Raw genomic sequence first — 24703 nt, 5'->3', positions numbered from 1 at the left:
AGGGGGTAGGGGGTAGGGGGTAGGGGGTAGGGGGTAGGGGGTAGGGGGTAGGGGGTAGTGGGTAGGGGGTAAGGGGTAGGGGGTAGGGGGTAGGGGGTAGGGGGTAGGCTCTGCAATAATCTTATGACCCCCCTCCACCCCCCCCCCCCATATTCATCCCTTTACATTCTGTTGACGACGATTAATTCTCCCTTCCGATACCCCCTGAAAACCATGATCCTCCTCAAAATCATCCATCCCACTCCCCTCAGACAAGAAAAGAATGACTGGTCTCCTAGTATTTTAAGACGATGCAATCTCGGAATCATTTGTGAAGAGATTGAAGCTTACTTGCAGCTGAAGTATCATTCAACTGAATAATTCCTTTAACACAAACGTTAAAAAGGATGTTGTACAATATAATTTGAAATGTAAATGTAATTTCATACATTACGTTAATCATCAACTCATTTGTAGGGTGGATATATCATAGAGGATTTCTTTATTGTGGTCATGCGCTGTTGATCATTTTGATACTGCATGTTATTTGTGCACTAGTAATTATTTTACGATCAACAGCATTTAGAATCATACTTGATAACCGAAGTACATCCAATCATTCAACCAAATGTGTTTTACAAGAAATCTCAATTACAAAAAAACATATTTAATTTTTCACACCACAATTAAAATTTTGTATCTTCCTATAAATTTGCCTGTTTGCCGAGGATATGGCCAATTTAACGCAAATTGAATGAAAACGATGTGAAAATAAAAGGACTGCGACTAATTTGTACACGAGTCTATATCATAAGTGTGAAGAATGTCCACATTAGTGGCGCACCTCATGGAAACCATTCCAAAGTTATCCGACAAGTGAGGTTTGTTGCTTCACTCGTCTTTACCGGTTACAGCCACATCACCGAGTCACCTAATCACAGTAATGCGCATGACGAGAGCCTTCCTTTTTTCTCGTCAGCAGTTATCCCTCTTCACCAGTATGCATATTCTCCATATAGTTCTCGGTACATTTCCAATGATGCTGATAAAGAGAATTTGTTTATCAATCGGGAGCCTTTCGAGTTTGCGATCATTCCTTCTATTCTCGTGACCTTAATGTGCGCTTCAGGGGTGATATTGTAAGAAGTTAGCATCTAGACGCACTTAGAAGAAACCAAAGATCGTTCACACTTGTAATTTAATTTAAACCTTTAAACAATCTTAATTGCTACAGAAATAAATAACGATACTTGAAATAATTAATTACTAACAATAAATAGAAATAAATAGAAATATCACTAACCAACGCTGACTCACGCAAGTGAAAATGTCGAATGATAATAATCAATAAATTACGGTTAATACTCAATGAACTCTGAGTTCTTCATAACTTTTAAAATTTAAAAACTAGTTTAACCCAAAATAGGCGCTCATTCTTCTACAACCTACGTGCAAATAAATGACATCAACTTTTGCAATGTACAAAACTTACCACTTATCCTAGAAATTCAGCAACTATTTTTTTATTATTTTGGAATATTTCTGAAAATGAACTCTGCACAAAGCTTCTTCTGAACCTTTCATAGCAAAAAGTCTTTTTTTTTTAAATATTAGACTACTCTATACATCTTAAAAACTATCAGAACGAAGTCAAATTGAATTCTTAGCGGACATTTTAAACACTTCTGATAATATATTACAATAAGAATAAGAAATTATTTTTAGAATTTTGAAAATTCGAGTACGTTGCATCTCTTGCAAGTATATTCAGATATAACATCAATCACACGAAAAGTCAATCACTACCTTCATTTACAAAATTCGTTCGAAAACAGAAAGTGAGAAAAACAACTCATTTGCCTCGTAATTCAACGCGTTTTAGGCCATGACAATAGTTTATAGAAGTTTACAACCCCAACAATAAAATACAATTCACGTGTTTTTTTTTAACCTTGAGTGAGGGATCTATTAAAACTGGAATGGGTGTTTTTCCATCAAAAGGCACATAAATCCGAAAAAAAGGAAAAAAAATAAATACAGTTTTGGTCGAAGGAGTCTAGATGTACTGCACAGGAGGTTAATCATTTCATGCAGTTTCCTCTAAGTTTAGACTTTTTTGGTTGGGTTTTTCCTTTTTTGTTTTCGATTACACTGTGATGCAGGTTAAACGCTTACTTAAATACAAATGCCTCGAAACATTTACTTTCAGGAAATGTCTTTTCATTTTCTCTCCGCATTTCTTTCACACCTGGAAAGAGAAAAGAGTCGTCCGCAACTTTGATAAAAAAACAAAGTAGAAAAAAAGTCTCGAAACTGTTGGGAAATAGGCTTTTTCATTCTTTAGACATACACGAGATACAACAAAGGTATCATTCCAAGCTGAAAACGAGAAAAGTGCTTTGGGTTGGAGCATCAATTCAAATAAAGTTTTGCAATGGTAACAAGATGAAGGCACTGTGGTGATTACGTCAGAACTTACCTTAGAGATTTGCGTCTTTCTTTCTCGAACTGTGTTTCAGGTGCTTCACATTCATACGACATCAAAGCTAAATCTAAATATAAAAATTTTAACACTGATCAGGGACATCAAGTTAAAACAAATAATTGAAAGAAAACTTCCGAAACCTCATCTACTGCCAACAACAACAGACGAGGCCGCTCACAGTGTAAGGTGAGGGGATGATTTTCAAAAAGTCAAATTGCCACATACAAACAGCGTTGGCGATGCATTGGATGCACCAAATCAAAAAAACGATCAGTAACCAAAGACCTAGACACGACAAAACATCGCATTCACGATTCTGTTGTGAGCACACTTGACTAGTGACAGGATCAACAACTAATTTGCAAATAAATGTGTAGCAGCCAGAGGGGAGAATGAACAATCAGACCTTCGGACTTAAAGGGATAAGAGAATACGAAAGATAGTTGATCTCTCTCCCAAACAACCAGCTGAAAAACAGGTAGATTTGTTTGTAACTTACTCTTTTCAGACAACACTGGGACAGTCATCAAGTAATTCAAAACGGCCCTGCTGCGGTCATATTTACACTGAGAATATAGAAAAAATATACGAATAAACTAATTTCTATCATCTCTATGGCTTCACAGTTATAGTTCCATTAATTACTTTTGCAAGAGAGTCATATCTCTGACAATGAATGTTCAAATTAATTATAGAGTGATTCAAGAGAAATAAATTGATGAATAGGAGGAGAGGGAAGAAAAAGGGAACAAAGAGAAGAAAAGCGAAAAGTGACACAGGGAGAGGAATTCATAGAAAAAAAAGAAAGAAAGTAACTTACAGCTGCCTCCTTCCATGTTACAAAATTTGTTATCAGTTTCGATAGCTGCCAGAATTTCTGCAAAACCAGAAAGCAAAATTAAATATAAGGAAAAACTTACAACCGTGATAACCACGAGCGGGACTGGGGAGAGTAGCAAACGACAGAAATGACGACAGTATAGAGGTTAAAATCTTTAGCTATTGACTTTGATATACATGTAAGCAAACTTCAAAGTTGATCTTCCCACCGACTGTCTTCACCCTTTGTACGTTACAGTGAAAGGAAAAAGTACTGAATATATAATCTGTGAGTAACTTTTTATCGATTAGGAGGCTTTATGGAAAGTAGGTAGGTGAGAAATGGATACAAATGATGTCTCTACCTCGAAATTTATGTGCCCATTTGGAAGTCTGCGAAGGAATATTGAAAGAAAAGCACCATTAACTATTCAGTTGTGATAAATAATTACACATACAGTAGATAACGATGAAAATCACGTTGGCAAAAAGTATGAATTGTGTACGTTAAAGAAACTTATTTCAAACCTGTTTGAGTGGCCCTCGTTGAGAAAATAAACATCTTTAACAAACAGGCTGAAGAAAGGAATGGAGCATTCAAACTGAAAAAAAAAAAAAATCAGGAACAACTGCTCAGATTCATCGTTAAGGTAACCCATTGGCCTCTCTGCGTAACAAAGACAAAATGCTACTCACCCTACCCCCGGTGCTCTCAACAGCCATTTTGAACATCGCTCGATAACAAGCAAAGTTCGAAGCCGGGTTCATCTCGCGTTCAAGTCTGTCAAACTTTCTACACTTTACTCTGGACCACTATAAACGAGCACAAGTTTCGTTAATTAACCCTAACATCAGAATGCATATTCACCATACTGTACCCTTTTTATTTTCTAAGGCACTGAAAAGGAGAATTTGTTCAACAATCAAGAACTTTTACAGTTAGTGATCATTTCCTTTATTCTCTTCACCATTATGTTTGATTTAGAGGTGATATTGTAAGGAGAAATTAGATGCTAGATAACTAAAACTTTACGACCCTGTTTCTTCTACTACAACCTTACTTCTGCACTACTAATGTGATCATAAGTAAGAAACTCGAAACTGATCCGGAACTACCAGCTGTTAGAAGTCAAAACCGAAAAAGTAAAACTAAGTATTCAAGAATCTCACCGTCTTTTTTAATCTTGTCACAGGACTCATGTTCAATCCGGCTAAGAATGAAGGGGAATACATGAGTTCGTTTTGAATATTTCACTAATCAGTGAATCGAAACAGCGTTTCAAAAGTCATCATTGCTATGAAATCATTGCATTTATAATTCATTATACAGGTAAGGAAACATTCAGAAAACTTTCAGGTATAATTGCATCCCCAACAAAATACCGTGGTAAACGCAGGCAGAAATAAATTACGTATTGGACATCAGGCAATACACCAAACGAATAATTTTCTCACCAATAACGGCCATGGCTGAATTGAAGTTTCCTTTGTCATAACACTCGGTGGCCACGTCTACAAAATATTCAATGATCTTGGCCCTGATTTTCTTTTTGTTTCCCTAAACAAAGTAAACAATATATCTTTATATGATAAACTGAAACAAAAATGCAATTTGATTGGTTCTTACGCATGATCTATCACAGGACAGATGCAAAGATGACGTCACCATTAACAAAATGTAGCTTTTTTTATCACAAAAACAAATAGACTGCACATTGACGTGCGTCTTAACAATAAAAGGTATCAGAAGACGTCTAAATTTCGTAAGAACATCAGTGACAGACTCGGCTGCAAGTGATGTGCCACTTCGTTGTTTTAACCAGATTTTGACCTCATCTGTGATGGATTACTGAACACACGCACTGCAAAATGGAATCTATTTGTATAATAGAGTAGCAAAAACGCAATTACAAATGAACCAATGAGGATACAACTATTATGTACTTATTGACTGAGTCGGAGGACAGGTCGGGAAAACAGACCAAACACAACGAGGTCCGTATGACCGAGAGCCAAATATTTTCCCGTCCGGTACGACCAAACTCAGTTCATAGGAATTTTATACTTACCAAACAAACTTCAGTTGCCACTAAATAACCAAGTCGATTGAACCATTCAATGTAGGCTTCTAAGTTGCTTGTCCTTTTGATATAGCTGAGAGTTGACTGAAAGAGGAAAAAATTAATGAATCAAGGAAACGAATGGGAGAATGCACGAACGAAAGGGACAAATGAAGATCTGAAAGAGAGAAAAAATGAAAAAGAAAAAAAAATCTTGTTCACACAATAAAAAGAAAATAAATAGACAGCTTCCCAGACAAGTTGATCAATCTTACTCTTAAGTCCGCTTCATCTCTTGGAATAAAAGTTTGCACAAACTCCTCTGGTCCAATATTAGCAAGTCTTTCCTGTGATAGAATGTAACAGTTTGTTAGTACATTGAAATAGGTTACCTAGTATAAAACGGTCAACTGTAACAGTATTCCAAAGATTATTACAATTCTCAACGGGTGAAAAATGCGAGACTGATTTAGTAATAATTACCAACTCAATGTGACACAACTGTTGAGCCATAATCACTGGATTAGGACAGACCTCGAGAACGCTCTGTGGGAAACAACAACGTATCAAGGCAGTTACATCTCACCACTGGCGCTCACATCGATTAACCCCTCACGCTCTACATCAATATATTTATATATTCTCCATACTGTTCACTATACTTTTTCTAAGGTGCGGACAAGGAGAATTAGTCTAACAATCAAGAATCTAACAATCAAGAACTTCTCTAGTTGGATCATTTCCTTTATTCCCATGACGTTCATGTTTGATTCAGGGGTAAAATTGTAAGAAGAAATTAGATGCTGGTCACTCCTAAGGGCCAAAGGGTTAAACACTCAAATACTCACTTTTTCTTATCAAACATCACTCATTTTTTATCGAATATGATCCGGAAAAAAAACTTTGCCAACTTACTTTGTACTTGCTGGACCCTGTCAGCTTTCTGTCTTCAGCAGCCGCCGTTGCCTTTATCAGAATCTCTTCATATTTATTCAACAATGCAAGCTGCAATAGTGACAGATGATCAAACCACGTTTTGGATTTACAAATGAAACTTATCAAACACAGCATTTTACAGGTGTCCGGCCAGGTTCAGTCCCAGTCCCACAAACTATAATGATCATAAACACTAATGATAAAAAAAAAAAAAAAAAAAGAATCTGATTAAATTATTGGCAACGGCCAAATTAAATCAAAAGTCAAGTTCTCAGTTTCCATGAAAATGACTCATTCCTCAGCAACCCCCTTAAAAAGCTCAAGCTAGAAGAGTCAGTTGAACTCAGAGAGGAGTTTCACTGCAAAAGAGAAAAGGTTCAAAGTTTCTTGCAACAATAGCGCTCTCAATCCTAAGATCTCATTAGTCATTCTCCTTATTGTCTGCCATACCATTCTTATGATGTTGGTTTGGAGAATTTGGTATTCGAAAAATTAAGAATCCTCAAATCCATATTTTTTCTTTATTCCCATTACTTGTCTGTTTGATAATGTATAGATATTGAGAGGAGAAATTCTGTCCTGGTCACTCCTCAGTGGGAGTTAAAAGGTTAACAGTGATACAGTAAAGTGCTTAATTTAAGTCTATCTTAAGCAAAAAATCTTTAAAGTCATTTGGAAATGTCTCAGTCCATTCACTGTATAGATAAATTACACCGTAAGGGGCCAGTCATCATTTGTTCCATTTGAAGGAACTCCTGAGAACAAGTTAATTCTCCTTTCTAGCTGCTTAACATTTTCTCATAAACTAGTTATGAGAACTTGGTGCTAGATCAAGACAGCAGCTTCTACCTGATAAGTTTGAATATTCTCATTACCTATTTGCTGATTAATGTATGGATATTATAGGGAGAAGGTTCATGTTAATCACTTCTGGGAGTTACAGGGTTAACTAAAAATCAATATCACAATTTAAATAATAAACTTAACAGAACTGACAGTTTTATTTTTGTCCTTCTCCTGTTCAAATGGCCATTAGTGAGGGTTCATACCACAATTTTGTCTCAAATGACCATATTGAATGAAACTGAGCTTTTCCCCTATTTCTAAAAGGTGTTTGAAAGTTTACCTCAATAGTTGCACCAAATTAAAGGCAAGCACCTTGGTCTGAAATTGGAATGATAAAAAAAAAACATTTAAAACGGAGCTGAAAAGTTAATCCCATCAATTATCAAAAAAAAAAACATTTATAATTGAGTGGAAAAGTTAATCCCATCAATTATCAAACCAAAAAAAAAAACATTTACAATGGAGCAAAAAAGTTAATCCCATCAATTATCAAACCAAAAAAAACATTTGTAATGGAGCTGAAAAGTTAATCCAATCAATTATCTAAGAAAAAAAAACATTTATAATAGAGCTGAAAAGTTAATCCCATCAATTATCTCACAACAATTCAGATAAAATAAAACATTCAAGTAAAAGGCAACTTGCAATACTTGGTGGACATAGTTCCACTTTAACTAACAACACCTACATGTTAACATCATCTTTTTTCAACACAACAGATCACACACCTCTTCAGAAGGGGCTTTCTTTATCTGCTCAGCACAAGACTACAATTTCAAAGACAAATGGATTCAGATCAATCATTTACCTGTGGTTACTTAACTATCTACATTGAGCTAATTGATTACTTTCTGCCATGACAGATTTTTTTTTACCTTTGAAACTCTTGACAGCAATTCACTGGGAAGAACAAACAGCCTTGAGCAGAGTAGAAATGCAAACACATATGTCCTCTGAGAAAAATAAGATGACTAGAAACTTAATATCACTTAAACTGCAGTAGTAATAAAATATTAATATAATTTTATTGTATAATAAATTTGTTGAAAACATGCAAGACCATTACTTACTTTGAAAACTCTTGAAAAATAATGACATGTACCTCACACATGACTGTGCAAAGGACCATTTGTAAGAATTGTATACTTACATGTAGCACACTATTCCTACAATTTGCCATTTGCAAAGTGCACTTATATAACTGAAGTGTTAAGGATATTGAACAAAAGAAGAGTTCTTTGATTAGTATAGGTAATCACATGAGGCCAAGTACTATTAAGGATTAATTGCACGAGAGTTTTCAAAATTTTCCAAAATTGCCCGAGTCGCAAAGCGACGAGGGCAATTTGGAAAATTTTGAAAACTCAAGTGCAATTAATCCTTAATAGTACGAGGTCTCATGGGATTACTTGTTTATCAATAAAGGGCAAAATTTATACGAAGGAAAATCGCGCGCGCAGTCTATTTTTATCTGGGAAGCAACGGATTAGCAATGCAACGGATTAGCCAATCATTAACAGGTAATCATGCCCTCTCTTGATTACTAAAAATGCCCTCGATTAAGAAAAAAATGCCCTCTCTCTCAACCAATCAGCACTCAGTAATTTTGCCCTTTATTGATAAGATCAATTATCAATTACTTTGTTTGCCTAGTTACGATCGTAGTTACAAATGTTTATCTTTTTCCTATTGGTTTGTAATCGGATCTTTTAGCGTCACCACGCGCATATAAAAGCTAAGTTAGCGTCCCTTTAAGCCAGAGTTTTGCAAGATTTCACCTTGAACAGCAGTACCTTCATTCTTTCCTTCCAAACCTTTGGCACAAGCGGGACCGATATGTAAGTGATTTTGTTAGTTTTATTTCAATATGTTTAAGTTTAGTTTTTCACCTTAGGCGATAGCACATGTATGTACTGTGTTGTAGAATAGTACAACTAATTATCTTGAAATCAAAAGAGTAATTTGAAATAACTAGACACTCACACAGCAACTCGAATCTCGAGTAGTTTTAATTTAGCCTTTTATTATTTGTTTATGTTAATTCACGTTAATTGTTGTAATTTTAATCGCGTTATTGACATAGGCATGTAAAGCATTTCTTTCATGCCTTTTGCACCAATTCAAGTAGATTCATGCATTCGTTATAATATGATTGTAATTTCAGTTTACGATCGTGATCGTGATCTAAATAAACACTGTTAATCGTCATCTTGGTTTTCGTGGTTTCACTACGACCGGTAAAATAGTCCCCACATCAGCGACACTTAGAAAACACGCCTAGCGATACCCCTCGAAGTTTTGTCTTTCATCGCAAGCGTCACATGAAGTAAAGTATTTGATAAAGTCTGCAAATAGAATTACAGTACACCACAGGTGGCCCAACTGTACAACATGTATGTGTGATTTGGGGGTTGAAAAGTCATTACCAGGAACATCTAATAAAGGATTAACTTTTAAGTATATATTTTGAGGGGGATTCAAATATCAAAGCACATCTGACCAAATAAATGACTCTCCCAGCATATCAATAGGAAGGTTTTTACTTTTGCCCCATTGCAAAACAACACCATCTGGGGAGTTGCTGCATGTAATTCAACCAGAGAGCTTAGATATTTAAATTCCATAAGAAGACCATATGCAATCAGCCCAACAACAAAGCAAATTAGTCCAAATGGGTGATAAAATGGAGCAGCTCTCATTACAGTTGGTATTTGCAATTCACTCTCCCTGGTGATAATTTGAGGGAGATCAGTCTACTTTAAAAGTATTTGTGGAATTTATTGGCCTCTGCAAAAACAAAAAGTACGGTACTTACATCTGGGTAGTAATTTGGAAGAGGAACCAAGAGCTGAATAAGACCACTGAGGGTACCAGCTGTAATATGTCCATCCTCAAACATAACATCCTACAAAAACACAAATAACTGACTCAAAAAAAAAAATCTTCAGAATATTCCCCCATAGTACCAGATGTACAGCATAGGTGAATATACAAAATATCACTTGATTATTATCATCCAACTACTCAAAGTAGAGTACAAATAACCCGCAAATAGAGTAAAAGTATCCTACAATTTATTGTACAGTTATTTGCCATGGACAGTTGTTTTTTTTGTACTGTAAAAAAACCTGTTCAACAAGTTGGCAGCAGGTGCTACACTTCTCTATCTGCTTTGCTTTACCTGCCTTATGAGAAATAAACAGGAAGACTCGGCAGAAAAAAAAAAAAAGTTGGATAAAAAAATAACTGATTACTTGTTGTATCTACTTTGACTTGCCCTACAGGCTCATAAAAATATGGCACAACTCATAAGAACACTCAGCGATTATATATTAATTATGGTAGGGTTTGCATCTGATACTCTGTGGGTTGACAAAAAAAGCAGTTTACATGTAAATCTGAAGGCATACCTCTGAGAGGTTTGAAGGGAGAGATGGTGTTCTTGATGGCGTAATACTGATCTTCTTCACAGACTAAGAGAGAGAAAAACAAAACAACCAAGTCAGTATTGAATAGGGTGATAATACTGATTCAATAGAGCCCTAACCCATCAAGAAACAATTACTTAACAAGTACTACTTGTTCTTAATATCACAATATCATTATCATTAACATTCAGCATTATACCGAGAGAAGTTTCATTGTAATTCATCTCACATTGTATTGTTACTGATAAAAACAAATATTCAGCTTTAATATTGTACTTAATATAAGGTTCTGTCAACAAAAAAACGTCATGTAGTTTTGATCACAACGTTAATCCATAGGCAAGCTGATTTCAAGCTGTAATGCTTCAGTCAACTTGAAAACTACAGTTTCTGCAGTAATAAAACTGGACATGTATTGTAAGTCTATAATTCTTGGTAACCTGTGTTTGTTGGTCATGAAGCAAATCATAATGTGTTAACTTCATAACTTAGTTTATACAGTGAGATAATTTAAACCATTTTCATTTGATGCTTAATATATCACTTCTGCTCTGACGTTTTTGTCAAGAATATTTTTTCTTTGTTTCTTTATTACTTATTCTTTTATTAATATTTCTTGAGATGAAATGAAATCCCCCCCAAAATAAATATCATTCATACTGCTACAAAAGGGGTGTGATCAGAAGTTTTAATACATTAGATACAATTGAAAAAAGTGTTTCCTTTTACTGGTAATTTTTAGTGACCAGTTCATAATTTTTGGCAACTAAAAGGCAAGCCTCTGTATACCTGTAAATATCAAAATGATTAAAATTTCAAATTCTTTGAATTCTTACAGATCTATTGTGATTTTCCCAATCTTCATCCACCAGATTTCCAAAGATGGTAGGCTGAAAAAAAAAAGTGAGCCATATCTAAGCTTCATTCACCTCATTACTATTCACTTTTCAGGTTAAAAATTTGGGGATAGGTTGTTTAACATCAAAATTGTTTTAATCATCCTTGCTAAATAATGATCAAATAAGAACTTCCTTAACATAGAAAATATTGCTAATACATGCTATTCATCAATGAAGAGATTTGATGCATTTTGCTTAATAACTATTAAATTCTTAAAAGAACTTTACTACAATTAACTGTCTACTACATGTGATTTACTTGTAGTATATGTGAATAAATAACAATACTCACAGCTATAAGTTTAAATTTAACAATGCCTCATGAAAGTCTAGCATATTTACCCTTGCTTTAACAGTTTGCTTAAAACCAAGAGATGGAACACTTCTTGAAGACTACAAGAGAAAGAGAAAAAAAATAAAATCAAAGGCGAGAGGAATATTTATTACTAACAGTGTTCTTCTTACTGTTTCCCTCCCAATTACAATCACCTTTTTTATGTTGAAATATAATACAGTCTACATGCACATTTCCTTCTTTATTTTAAATCAAAGTATAAAATAATAGTGTATAAAAAGGCTAATAAAAACATTTAAATATGATAAATATAAGGATCAAATAATTGATAAAAATAGACAATGTTTAAAGTAACAAAGTCACAGTAAATTTTAAGGTGTACAATTACCTTTCTCTGCTTGGTTGATCTTCTCAACAGACCTCTTGCAGCTTCCTCATATTCTTTGGCAAGCTGGTGATGCTGTATTGACAAGCGTCTGCACAGATGAAAATACAAAGCTTAACTATACAGTCCACACCTGTATGTTTTAGGAATAATTATTATGCAACAGTCTGCAAGTTTGCACAAATCCACAAAAATCAACATTTTAAATTTTAGCTTTAAACCTACAGAGTCAATGATGCAATTTAAGAAGAAACACCACTTGAATGTGTTACTTCTAAAATCCAAATCAGACCAATAAATACTGAATTGAACTTTACTTACGCATAGTTTGATTTTTGGCGGGTTAACTCTTTTTCCTTTAAAAAAAAAAAAAAAAAAAAGAAAAAGAATCATAGGTACTGCTTTTACTCTTTGAAAAAACTTCAAATAAAACAATCTATCCAGAACAGCAAGAAAATTATTTCTTGACCGAAATCTCTGGGCCGCTTGGATTTAAAAAACTGCAAGGAGATTCAGCACAGAGTTACCTTAAACTTGATAATTTGACCCTATCAACTGAGTTAATGATATAAATTGGCTGGCATAAAGGGTTTTAAAAGCCGATGTTCAATGCCTTAACCCTTTGTTGGAGTGAAAGATAAAGGGCTGATGCTGGAAACATCAGCCTAGGAAACTCTGCATAGTGGCCAATTTACATTATCTTTTGCTCTGACAAGGGGCTAATGCTTAAAATGTCAGCTCTAGAAACTGACTTTACCCATACCAATTTACATAATATTTTGCTCTGACTGAAGGCTTACCCTCTTAAGTGTCAGCATTAGAAACTGACTTTATGGTGGCGAATTTACATCATCAGCTCAGTTGATAAAGCCAAATTATCTTGTTTTCCCCCTGCCAATGCAGCACCACAGATTGTTTTGAAACTTACCCCCCTTTATTCATTTATCTTAAGTTAAACTTACCTTCTCAACACCACTTATTCCACTTCCTGATTCTTCAACAAGATGTAGCTCTAACTGAGTTAGTTTCTTCTTCTCTGCTTCCAGCAATTTTTCAGTCACCTAACAAAGGTCAGTGTAAATTAACTCATTTTATATTAAACAACTAAAATTTTTCTTCATAACTATAAAAGAAATATCATCAGTGGTATAAATAATGTAAGTCACCTCCAATTGAACGCCAAAGAGTCCCTGACCAAGGTTCTCCAAAGTTGCAGTACTTCCATCACAAGTTGCCATGTTAGCTGTTATCAGTAACTTTGACCATCAATTTTTTGTCTCTCTCTACTGGGCCCAGCCAAGCCCATGACATTCTTAAAAATCAAGTATCATCATTGCAAAAGTAAGTTTTAAACTTGTGCATATAAGCCTCAAACAAGACTCACATTGTAGGCACCACAAATTGTGCTCTCCAATGCTTTTTTGGATAATGTTTAGTCTGCATGTAAACATGTTTAAACACTCCCAGTATTGAGGCCTGAAAAATAATTATTTGGCTACAGAAGTTGGAGCCTGAGGTATGTTTCATCTTGGATCTTAGAACAACTTCAGCTAAAAATCAATCAAGGCCTGCTCATCTTGAATTTTGGGTTCCCATTTTTTTACTTGGTCGTCCGTCTATCTCCACATCAGCGAGTAATCAAAATAACAAATAAACTTGAAAAATAACAAAGCCCTTAGAGGAAGACATGCAATTACAATATTAACCTCACTTGGTATTATCTAAGAACCTGAATTATTTTAAAACTAAGTTCCTAACAACCATAAAAGGTAACCGAATACAGATAGTGCATTAGTGTATGGTTCCATATAATTTACATATAAAACCCACGCAAACTAACCGAAATAAGCGAAAACTTATATTAAAACAGTAGAATTTATCTGTTTAGAGAAAGGCAGTCTTCGACAATTTTTAAGATATTGCATTTATCTCGCTTATTTTTTAATCATAAAAATTTTAAATACCCATCGAGTCTTCGCGGTTTACGCTTGTCAAAGAGTTGGACGATTTAAAAGTGGTATATTTTCGTGGTCTATTCGGATAGGTGTAATTTTGAATTTGAACCACATTTCACATCTATCGAAAATGAAAAGTTTCATCGCTTGAAAAATGTCACCTTCGAGTAAAAGCACAAAACAAGGCGAATTACGTGCAATGTTTGCCAAACAGTGTGAAGATCGTGCGGCGAGGTCTGTCTAAAACAATGAGAGCGGAATACATTAACACAATTGTCAGCTACATTATAATTACTAATGTTTTCTCAAAAGCTTTACACAGTAAATGCAAACATTGCCAATAGTATAATCTCATTTTTGGTAAAATAGTATCGCTCATTTCTGTTTTCAACAATCAAGACTTTTCCCACTGAGCACTCTTTATGAATTTTGTAAATGGTTTTCATTATTACAGTCGCAAAATTCACCGAAGCGAATGTTATCAACATCGAACACAATGCAGAGACGCTCTTCTTCGTTCAAATAACCCTTGTACATTAAAATTTCTTGAGAATCCTCATTTATCGCAGCCATCAAAATGAAAATAAAATACTTTAAGTGAGCTACAATTAACCTAACATAAACAATCTGGCGCCTTTATCGTAATATCAAGCCATGTTAAATTGCATCGTTTGGCTAATTGTTCTAGAACGAAGACCTAATTTATACCTTTAGTACAATTTCATGTGATCACGGATTCTTTTGACAGTATTTCAAATCCATGACTACCACATGCGTGCATTTTTTAAGAATTACTTTTCTCACCTTAAGGAAGCAGCAAAGTTCTTCACTTTCACTTAAAACGCGGAAACTCTCAAAAAAAACCCTTGGCAATAAAAGGAGGACTGGGAACAAATCATACAGTGAAGTATACGTCCGCAATGCATACGTATTACATGACTGCATGACTGCAAAGATAATTGGAGAATTAGCCCCGTTGTAAGTTCGCCCCCTAATGCAAAACTAGCTCGCCCCCACGGTTTACAGTCAAGTGACCCAAAAGTCATATCGCCAAATGTCATGTGGCCCGAAAGTTCTATTCATGTCGCCCAAAAGCAAGAGTCATGTCACCCAATTTTTTAACACCACCCCCACATTTACCAGTTCGCGGTCAGATCACTCGTGTAGCTCAGATTAAACCAGAAATAACCTCAAAAAGTCGTCAAGAATGAAATTCAGTAGAAAAAAAAAATGAACAAATGCAGCCAAGTTTGACAAGAGTCGACAAGGTGCAAGAGATCTTGAGATCTACTTTCATGAATGAATTGGCTGTCAGCATCGTTAGTTTTTGACCTTGCTTAGAATTTGTGATAGTTCTTTCACCACTAGTTTTCACTAAAAACCATCATTTCCGGTGAGTAAAAATATATTTGTGTAAAAACAATAATTGATCAACCGGATCGTTGAGAAATACATGTAGGAAGAAAGTAATGTTACGTCATAATAGGAGCTAGGTCGCTAAGCAGGATTCAAAGTGGCGGCGTTCAATGTCTCAATTCTAAAGAGCGTTTGATGACAAAACAAGAGGTTAGGTGTTTCGTTTGAATCAAAGTTCTGAGAGATTGAAATATATCGTTATTGAGCTTACTTCTCCTTCGATCGTTGTCTTCAAATTCTCGGCAAGGAAGCCGTCCTTTTCTAAAACAAGACTTATGTCAAACCGTATTTCTTGTGGATGGATAAGTCATTATTAATATCAGAAGATGCATTACGCATACATAGATGAAGAACCAGTAATTATTAATCGCCCTGGGGATGGGGGTGGAGGATTTGAGGGGATCACATGTTTTTCAGGGGGAGGAGGGATGATATCGATCGGTCGTCGCCAACAGAGAGAACTATACAAAATTTACTGCCAATGAACCGCTAATGAGGGGGGAGGGGGACGATCGTAAAAATACAGATCCTTAAGGGGCATCAGGTAAAATTTATCGCGAGACAAGCAAAATCCTCCAACCCTCCCCCCCCCCCTCCCCGACGATAAATCGAAAAATTATGACCAGTCCTTAAATGAGTGATACTACTTTAGATCTTGACCAATATTGAAATTCTTTCACTCTAACAGGCAAGGCAGGGTTATTCATCATGCTTCCAGTTTGAGCTTGCAGGCAAAATACGATTTTTATGATCTTAAGAACTGCTCGTCGAATCTCAGGAATTCTCCAACAATAAATCATCGGATTTATGGAGCTACACACAAAAACAATGGTAGAGACATAGATATAAGCCTCTTTTACAGGTCTTGTATAACCAGTAACTTTGTGAGTAATAACAACAACGATCATAGGCGCATTCGAAAGAATGAATAACCCAAGGATGTAAATCATGGTAACTATAGACTTTCTGCATCTCGCGATTCCGATAATTCTCACGGATTTTTCCTGATCTTGGATACATCGATGATGTCGTTTGACTTGCGTGTAGATCCTGGAGTACGACCAGATTGTAATGATTAAACTTGAAAACAAAATAGGAATTGTTATCGTGTTGAACTTCTTCCCGTCTTTCATTAAAAATCTTGCACCCGCTACGAGAGTCATTGTGGACCACAGGAAGCCCACTGTCACTAAGGTTCGGAAATTGGTCACAATTTCGTTGTATCGGAGGTGAAAATACACCGCGAAGTAGCGTTCGATGCTTATTGCTGTTAGTGTCAGAATTGATACACCACTAGCGATATACCCTGAAGTCTCTGTAATAATCCTTGTGGCACAATATATGTCGAAATTACGTTGAATCTCACCTATTTTATGGGCGATGAAACTTGGCTGCGCAAAAAGTCCTACGGTAAAATCAGCTAAGGCTAAACAACAGAGGAGCGTATTGGCTGGACAGTGAAGAGAAGGTGTTCTTTGATATGCCGTAATGATGAGAAGATTTCCAATTACAGCCGTAAGGGAAAACATAGAATTTACAACCGCTGTAACGATGTTTGTGGTATACAAGGCTTCGGTGTCAAAGTTGATATCAAAGTTGGAACAAGAAGAGTTCATTTTCGTATGTAGAACTGCTAACTGAACGTGACCTCTTTAGATGGGCGATTTCGATGTTACAAGGTTTCGTACAATACACCGACTGATTTTTTAAAAAGAGAATGAGAAAGTTGAAACGTGATGCTTAAATAAACAGATTAAAAATCGTATTACGTACACTTTCTTTGAATCAGAAGGCGAAATTTAATTACCCAGGAAACAAGAGCCTCAATTTTATTTACTTTCAGTAAAATTTCCGCTTTCAGGAACAAATTGTAGGTCACATTCGTGTTATACTAAGGGAAAATCAGCGGAGGAAAAGACAATTAGTTAAATGCTCATGAAAATTGTTTTCGAATTAAAAAAATGCAACAATCTAAGTTTCGGAGTGTTAGAGAAAAATCTTTAAGTCAATCGGGTCTGGTGTTATCGAAGTTCTAATGCTATATAAATTTCTTGGACTTACATCTGAGTTTTTTCTCGCAGTATTATCTGATTTGTGTTTTCAGTTTGATAAACGTTGTCTTGCCAAAATGATTGAACAAAAGAAATAATCTGTCAGTTTATCGCAAGAGTCATTCTCCGATCAGATTATTAGTTAAACGAAAGGTTTTTTATTTTTCATCAACGGAGAGTCATTCACGTCGAACCCCTCATATGAAAAACTACTTGAATTTTTCAAAAAAAACAAGAAACAGGCATAATTAAGTATGATTACAGCACAAATAAATAACAAAAAGGAAAAACCGCGAACGTATTTGGGAACAGTGTAGAAAGGGTAATAATTGCAAGGTTTTTGTGTTTAACTTGTTGGTCGTGACTGGTCTAAAAAGATGACAACGTAACACTCACGTTTAATGAACAGTCATTATTTGACGCCTGCGGGGGGAAGGGAAGAAGAGGAATGTACTGTGGGGGGATCATAAGGTTTTCAGGGGGAACGGGGGCTGAATCAGTCGTCACCAACAGAGTATAAAAATGGGCGAGTTGGGGGGGGGGGAGGGAGGACTTAAGAAATTGACCACCAATTAACTGCCAGTAAAGGAGGGGGGGGGGCATTTGGATATTACAGAGATGGGGGGGATCGGGTAGATTTGATCGTGACACAAACAAAATCCTACAGCCCACCAGGTGATTCAAATTGACCGCTCCTTAATTCTCTCGTGAAGTCAACACCACCACGACATCTGGTAACTGGATGACACTTTTTTCGTATGTAACGCGAGTGGTCATATTGAGCAACGACGTCACGATTGCAGCCTTCTTCAAACTTTGCTGAATGAACTTGGTTTGATCGTTGATTGGAATAATGGCCGCCTATTGTTTATGAAATAAAGATAAATTTCACCTTAGTTCGGAGATATGAATTATGTGTTCCTGTGGCAACTGACAATATCTTGCCACTGACAATATCTTGTCATATAAAATATATCTTGAACATAAAATTCATAACCACTCGCCACCGTGTAGTATCCACCACATAGTGTTTGTTTCTCGAGGTTAGTATAGATTCAAACAGTTTTTCCTATCTTTTTTAGGAAAGTGAAATACTCGTTTCGTCATCGAAACGTGTGCTACAAATTTGAGACTTCGTGATTCTTTTAAAAATCGCGATTCGTTCACTGCTTTTTCGATCAAAAGAAGACGTAATTTAAGGTTAGCTGAAGCTGTAAGACTCTAGCATTGGATAATAATTTATCTTCAAAAGTCGATGGTTCCAAAGTTAAAATAGACGCCGTTGTTTGAAGTTGTTTGCATCATGTTTGTTTCCCTCAACTTAGCTTGCATAAAATTGAGACTGGAAAGAGGTTATTGAGACTAACTATATTAGCTATTTGGGTAGCCTAAAAGTTCCCGGAGTTGAAATTTTGATAAATGTTAACGACGTCTCAAACATGCAACTCCGCGGAACTCTACTGGCCGACAGTTTCTGTGTAAAATCTATAGCGATACTGAAACATTTATAGCAGCTCGTCTAACCTACAGCCTCAGTTCAGAGTGTTTAAGGGCGTGAGTGAATGAAGGATTCCATATTCTTTAATGAAGTTGTAACATTACGAGGTACACCACTCCACTGTACAAAGGCATTGCACGTACATAACTAGCGCCAGTTGTTGACTACGCACGAAAAGGTAGCTGCCATAACATCCATAAACAGATGGCGGTAGCAAAGTTGAAATACGTTTATTTTGACCGATATTCGGCACTACAGTGAAGGGAGTTTAGTATTCGGAGGGCTGGGAAGAGAAAGGGAAGAACGGGCCTGGTTACCTTGTAACCAGATCCACGCTCCTATTAAAGTTACCCATTGATCGCCTAGACAGACGAAGTTGATGTCATGTTAGCTGAGATACGTTTAAAAATTATTAGTTTTAACTTGATATTACCGTCAGGGACGGATCTAGAAATATTTGAAAGGGGCCGGAAGAAGGAAGGAAGGGATTATGGCGAATGTGCAAGCAATCTTTAAACACTTAACATAAACCAGCCTGTATAAGCTGCCCAATTCAGATCTTTAGGGGAAAAAATAATACCTGGAATTACAAAAAGAAGGAGCATTTGTTGAATGAGTCACTTTGAGTAAAACAATTTCTAACCAGAAACTAAAGCGACCCAACGTCGTATCGTAATGTTATGGGGAATGAATTTCTAGTCGAACTTATTGAGAAATTTAATTTGTCTTTTGCGTCATCAGTAAATAAACAAACGTTGTAAAATGCAATTAGCAAGTCACTCAGATTCTTTAAAACAACCTAATATGATGCTTCTTTATAATTAGTGTCTCCCCAAAGCAGGTGGTTGTTTCAAGAGGCTGCATGTGATTACTGTATCATTCCCACCTCGCAATCGACACTTGGTTTTAGCATACCGGTAACTCTAACCAGTCGTGGTTCCCCACCAAGAAAATCTTTGCTAATCATTGTCGTCTTGACCTCGAAACGCGTAAAATCATATAAAATCTCTTGTTTTTCTAAGGATTTCTCAGTTTTCTGTAGATTTAAGCTGTTATTAATTTTTAGTTTGTCAAGCTTAAACATGGGATGTGACAGTAGGCTTAGCTTGTCCCATCATGATTGTTTGAGAACGGGTCTGCTCTTCAAACAACACGCACGTAGTGACGCAGTGGTAATGAGCCATATGTTTTGATACAAATTTATTAAACTGCTGAATTCTTTTTTCGCTTATGAGGAATTCAGAACCACAAAGCAGAATATAAAAAGTCTATCTCACCAAGAAGACTAGGCCAGACAAGATACTGGGCGAAGGTTAAAAAAAATATATCCTTTTGGGAATAGTATTTTTGGGTCGTTTGAATTAACATAGGTAAAAAAAAATGCAGAAAATATGTGCTCGATTTTAAGATGAAAAGCGTTCTTTAACTTGACAGATCTTAATAACTAAACCACAAATGTCTAGATGTTATCTTATAATCAAATTAGACCACTTCATCGTCACAATAATTTAGATAAATGCAAGATTCTCAGTCTTGTAAATCAGGCCAAGAAAAACCCGTAACAAGGTAATCATTGCCTTTAACTGCAGATAATGTCTCTTGGATACCGATGGAGTAGAATGAATTGTGAGTGAAAAGGCAAAGCCTTCAGTTAAGAGAGTTTTAAGACAACAAAGAATTGACTCGCAGGTGGTGAATATGAAATGACTCGGTAGACGATTTAGGGAAAATTACTAAATCATCATTTTCAGTGCTATTTAACCTTTCACTGTATGTGAAGAAGGCTTACCTAAAACTTTCCCAAACAACTGCTTTTTAGGAAAAGCACGTAATGCAGAATTTGTGAACTAGCATCAGACCCGATGCTGATCAAATAAAGGAAAGCTTAAGTGAGTTGGATGACATCGAAGTAAACCTGTCACTGTCGATATCATTTCATATAAGATATGTTAGCCTCATTCACTGGTATAAAATGTCAAATCGCCCTTTTTAAACATAAGCTTTTGTGAAATATTGGGAAAATCTCTTTCAGTGTTTCGGCTTCCTTTGTTTTGACCTGACAATTCTGCATTACTTTTTTTAATTAATTTAAATGTCCCCTAGCAAATCATAAACATGACTCATTTTTTCGCCCACAGGGAAAATTCATTACAAACCATTTTTTAATTCTAAAAGTTCCGCCATTTCTTAGACTTAGAATGAAAATGCTTTTTTCAGACGAAAAAACCATCTTTGGGGAAACACAATTTTTGTTGCGAGGATGAAATAAGACACTAAATCGATCGATAGATAATTTCTGTAAAGTTTCAAACAAACGAATCTTTGGGTCATTTCCTGTATGCCATATTCTGGCGAAACTATGAAAAACAATTGAAACATTAAAGACAGCGGCTTTTTCGAAAGACTGGCAGCCTTTTTTTTTTCTTAATTTTCTTAAATTAGTATTTATATTTTAACAACAGCAAGCCTGTGTGTGATATATTAGACAACTGGGTGACTAAATTAAAGGAGATTAAACTGAATGCAAAGCATCGTATGAGATAAAATGAACCATTTGCCGTTGGCTGTTGTAGATAAAAATAAAAAATAAAGATTATTTGATCTGCCCGCCGGCGGGTACAACCTCCATTTATCCTGAACTTGCATCAAAGTCCTCATAAGTTTTTCAATGAGTTGGAATATTCAGTAAATAGTTATGGAGCTTACGATTCTCTTACATTCACTGCCACTGATGTTATTTGTTCACTTATATTGCCTTAATTTCCCTTGTTCTGACAATTTAAGCCATGATTCTTCGTACAGAAACTGCACTCCGCATAATTCTGAATTTAAAAGATAGGATTTTATAGATTTTTCTTCCTTTTTTTTTTCGCGTTACTTGACACTCTCATGTGGTGCTTCGGGAACCGTTTTACAGCCAGAGCCATAATCCAGCCTTTTGGGTGGTAATGGATTGAAAGTCATCGTGCTTTGTTCAGTGGCTCCGGGATTAACCCCAGTATTTCGTTTGATCACCGCCCAGACGGCCTGCTTAATTTCTTTCATTCTCCAGCAATATATAAACGGATTCAGAGAGCTGTTGATACAAACCACAGTCGAAAATACATCAGTTGCAACCTTCACCGGTACTGTAAATCCGTATTTGAGTTTGGCCACCATCACCAAAGAATAAGGAACATAGCAGACAAACGACAGCATAAATACAATCACCATTGTGAACGTCGAACGCTGGTATTTTTTCATGTTTAATTCGACCTGTGTTCCAGGATCAAATCGTCTTTGACACTGTATTTCTCTGGCATGACGACGCACTATTTTGTAAATTTTGATGTATGCCACAGAGGTTATCACGATGGATAATACTTCAGAGGCTATCACAATTGAGCCAAACACGCTCCTCTGTATAAAATATAGTGAAGTCACTACTATTCCCAGCACCCAGAAAGAACAGGCCGCTATTAAAATCCGTTTTTTTGTTACAACTTCTTTATAACGCAAATGTAGGTGCAATGCCAAAAATCGTTCCAGAGCGATGGCAGTTAGCGTGAGAAGAGAAACTGCAGTAATACAGTAACCAAACACAATATACACAAAGCGAGCGTAACAAGACAGCTCTTCAGCTTTGAAGATTTCAGCCATCTTGTGACAGACGAAAAGTGTCTGAACGATCAAGCCAACTTGAAGATCGGCGAACGCCAGCGTGGACAGTAAGATGTTTGACGGAGAACGAGCCAAATGTGTTTTCCATATCGCTAACACAACTAGAATATTTCCAACGATGGCTGGAACGGCGAATAACGCGTTGAAAATGCAGGTCATTACATTGGAAATGTAAACAAGTTGGTTTTCCTCCATACTAAAGTCTATTACATTCGCGAAAAGGCAAGCATTTTGACTTCGATATTCATCCATCGCAGTAGAAGTTCCTTCAAGGTTTTAAAAGAAACAAAAAAATTGAATGAGTTGTGGTAAAAGACGCAGTCGATATCTTGTGACCCTGCTTCTTTCTTGCTTGTCAACAACCTTGAAAATATGGCTGTATTTGTTTCTTAGTGTAAAGAAGAGCTTTCTGTTTTAAGCTCAAGTCTTTCTTTCGGAAACTCTTTCTGGGAAAAATATTCAGCGAATGAGATTTTGCTGAACTTTGGATAACCTTTAAGGCAATTTTGTTTTATGGAATATCCGCATAAATATTCATGGTATTCAAATAAAGGTCTCAGGTATTATATTGGGGTGAATTGATTAGATATGCTTCACCTTTAGGCAGCTACGTCGATTTGATGGTTTGTACAGGCGCTCAACACAGCATTAACACAAATACCGTGTATTTTACAAACCAAACAATCTCAATCGATGGTCTTGGAACCTACATTCTTGTTTAAATAGTGAAACTTTCCATATTTCATCAGGTGAAAGAGAGAAAAAAAATCAACCTAAAATTTCACTTTGCATTAACCGGATCATCTTAGAAATGACTAGAAGGTGAATGGTTTATATTATCTTGATGGGATTGGAGTGTTTCTGAGCCAAAGCCCTTCCGCCGTCAGAATATTTCAATGATATTTCCTCAATCAATTTTTTTTTTGAGAAAAGATAACAAAACAAGTTCAATAACTAACCCTTTAACAAGTCATTTAATTTGACGTTTTGCGTCAATGCTGAAATTTCATTTCGTCCGATGTAGCTTTATGTCAATGCATCATAAGGACGCCGCTCGCCTGTCCGATGGATCTTCGACTTAAGATCACACTCTGGAAAATGTCAGTTTTGTAACAAAATCCGCTTGCCCCCGCGTTGCCTGGTTAAATTAGCCGATAATGGGAAACAAAATACGGAGCTTTGAAAGTGGACGACCATCCTTTCAGCGATGACCACCTTAATCTATTCAATAATGCAAATGAGGAATGAAATTTAATCAGAATGGATAACTCTTATTTTGTCAATGATTATGTTTCTGACAATTTTGTTGAAATATTGCTCGTAAGAGGGCATTGAGGAGTTAAATTCCTCTTTTCATGGATTGTAGTTTTGAGCAATTCAGAGAAAACAGAAAATCAGTTGCATATTGAATAATGAAATCGTAAATCATAAACTTGTGATGATTACGTGTCCAAACACGGCCGAGTGGCGAAGTAGAGTTAACGAATGCACTTAAATTGAAAAAGTGAATTTCAATATATATTTCAGTAAATTCGTTTCGGATTAAATCTATTTACAAAAAGTTCAGTTTTCATTTTTTCAGGTGAGATAAATGTCTAGAATTTTAAATCAGTATATTTAGATAACGCTTTTGAAGGTTTTTTTGTGCAGAAAATTATGGAATACGCTATTTAACGTATTAATGTGGCGTTTGAATTTCGGGTGATGAGTAGCTGAAAGTACTTCTGGTTCAAACTCGATGATAAAAGTTTAGTTGCAATATTCTTTTTTTCATTTTACGTTTTGAATAGTCTCCTTTACAGGTGTCAGGAATTTTCACCCTATATATAAACTCATTAGCTGTTTTCCCTCACTTTCCAAAAGCTAAAAAACCAAAGCAAACAGCAACAACTACAAAAAACCGTTCTACCTTTACGTGCGAGATCGCAGGTAAGTTGGAGAGTACCCAGGGAGAAAAGATTTCGAGATTTTATTTGCACCATACTGTTCCT

At 35.9% G+C, this 24703-nt stretch overlaps 3 protein-coding genes across 7 annotated transcripts in view; all 3 read right to left on the bottom strand.

The window, feature by feature from the left end:
• Positions 1–397: 397 nt before the first annotated feature.
• LOC131777360 (ras-GEF domain-containing family member 1B-like) lies at positions 398–13394 on the bottom strand (the record flags this gene model as incomplete). Its single annotated transcript, XM_066163441.1, is given in 26 exon segments — positions 398–2227; positions 2459–2531; positions 2964–3030; positions 3285–3341; positions 3649–3676; positions 3812–3885; positions 3980–4096; positions 4454–4494; positions 4739–4841; positions 5353–5448; positions 5619–5690; positions 5827–5889; positions 6259–6348; positions 6643–6696; positions 6893–6974; positions 7406–7443; positions 7854–7892; positions 8001–8078; positions 9941–10030; positions 10536–10598; positions 11390–11443; positions 11795–11845; positions 12136–12223; positions 12454–12488; positions 13095–13193; positions 13299–13394. Coding segments are annotated over 26 exon segments (1776 nt in total), but the record flags the coding sequence as incomplete, so codon positions are not given.
• A 2738-nt stretch (positions 13395–16132) lies between these two features.
• Positions 16133–17168, bottom strand: LOC131777351 (adrenocorticotropic hormone receptor-like). The gene has a single exon (XM_059093636.2). The coding sequence runs from the start codon at positions 17117–17119 to the stop codon at positions 16133–16135; it is 987 nt and encodes a 328-aa protein (XP_058949619.1). The 5' UTR covers positions 17120–17168.
• Positions 17169–20304: 3136 nt separating this feature from the next.
• LOC131777339 (melanocyte-stimulating hormone receptor) overlaps positions 20305–24703 on the bottom strand; it is a 15776-nt gene continuing 11377 nt past the window's right edge. For 3 of the 5 annotated variants that reach the window (XM_059093621.2, XM_059093620.2, XM_059093622.2), the window contains one exon: positions 20305–22978. In XM_059093621.2, the coding sequence (XP_058949604.2) occupies positions 21927–22964 (1038 nt within the window). In that variant the 5' untranslated portion in view covers positions 22965–22978 and the 3' untranslated portion in view covers positions 20305–21926. Of the gene's footprint in view, positions 22979–23309; positions 23449–23671; positions 23841–24703 lie in introns of those variants that run through there. The other 2 variants (XM_066164290.1, XM_059093623.2) reach the window with 2 other exon arrangements.

The sequence above is a fragment of the Pocillopora verrucosa genome, chromosome 3 (assembly GCF_036669915.1).
Source record: "Pocillopora verrucosa isolate sample1 chromosome 3, ASM3666991v2, whole genome shotgun sequence".
Lineage (NCBI taxonomy): Eukaryota > Metazoa > Cnidaria > Anthozoa > Scleractinia > Pocilloporidae > Pocillopora > Pocillopora verrucosa.
This window is presented reverse-complemented; position numbering and strand designations above follow the sequence as displayed.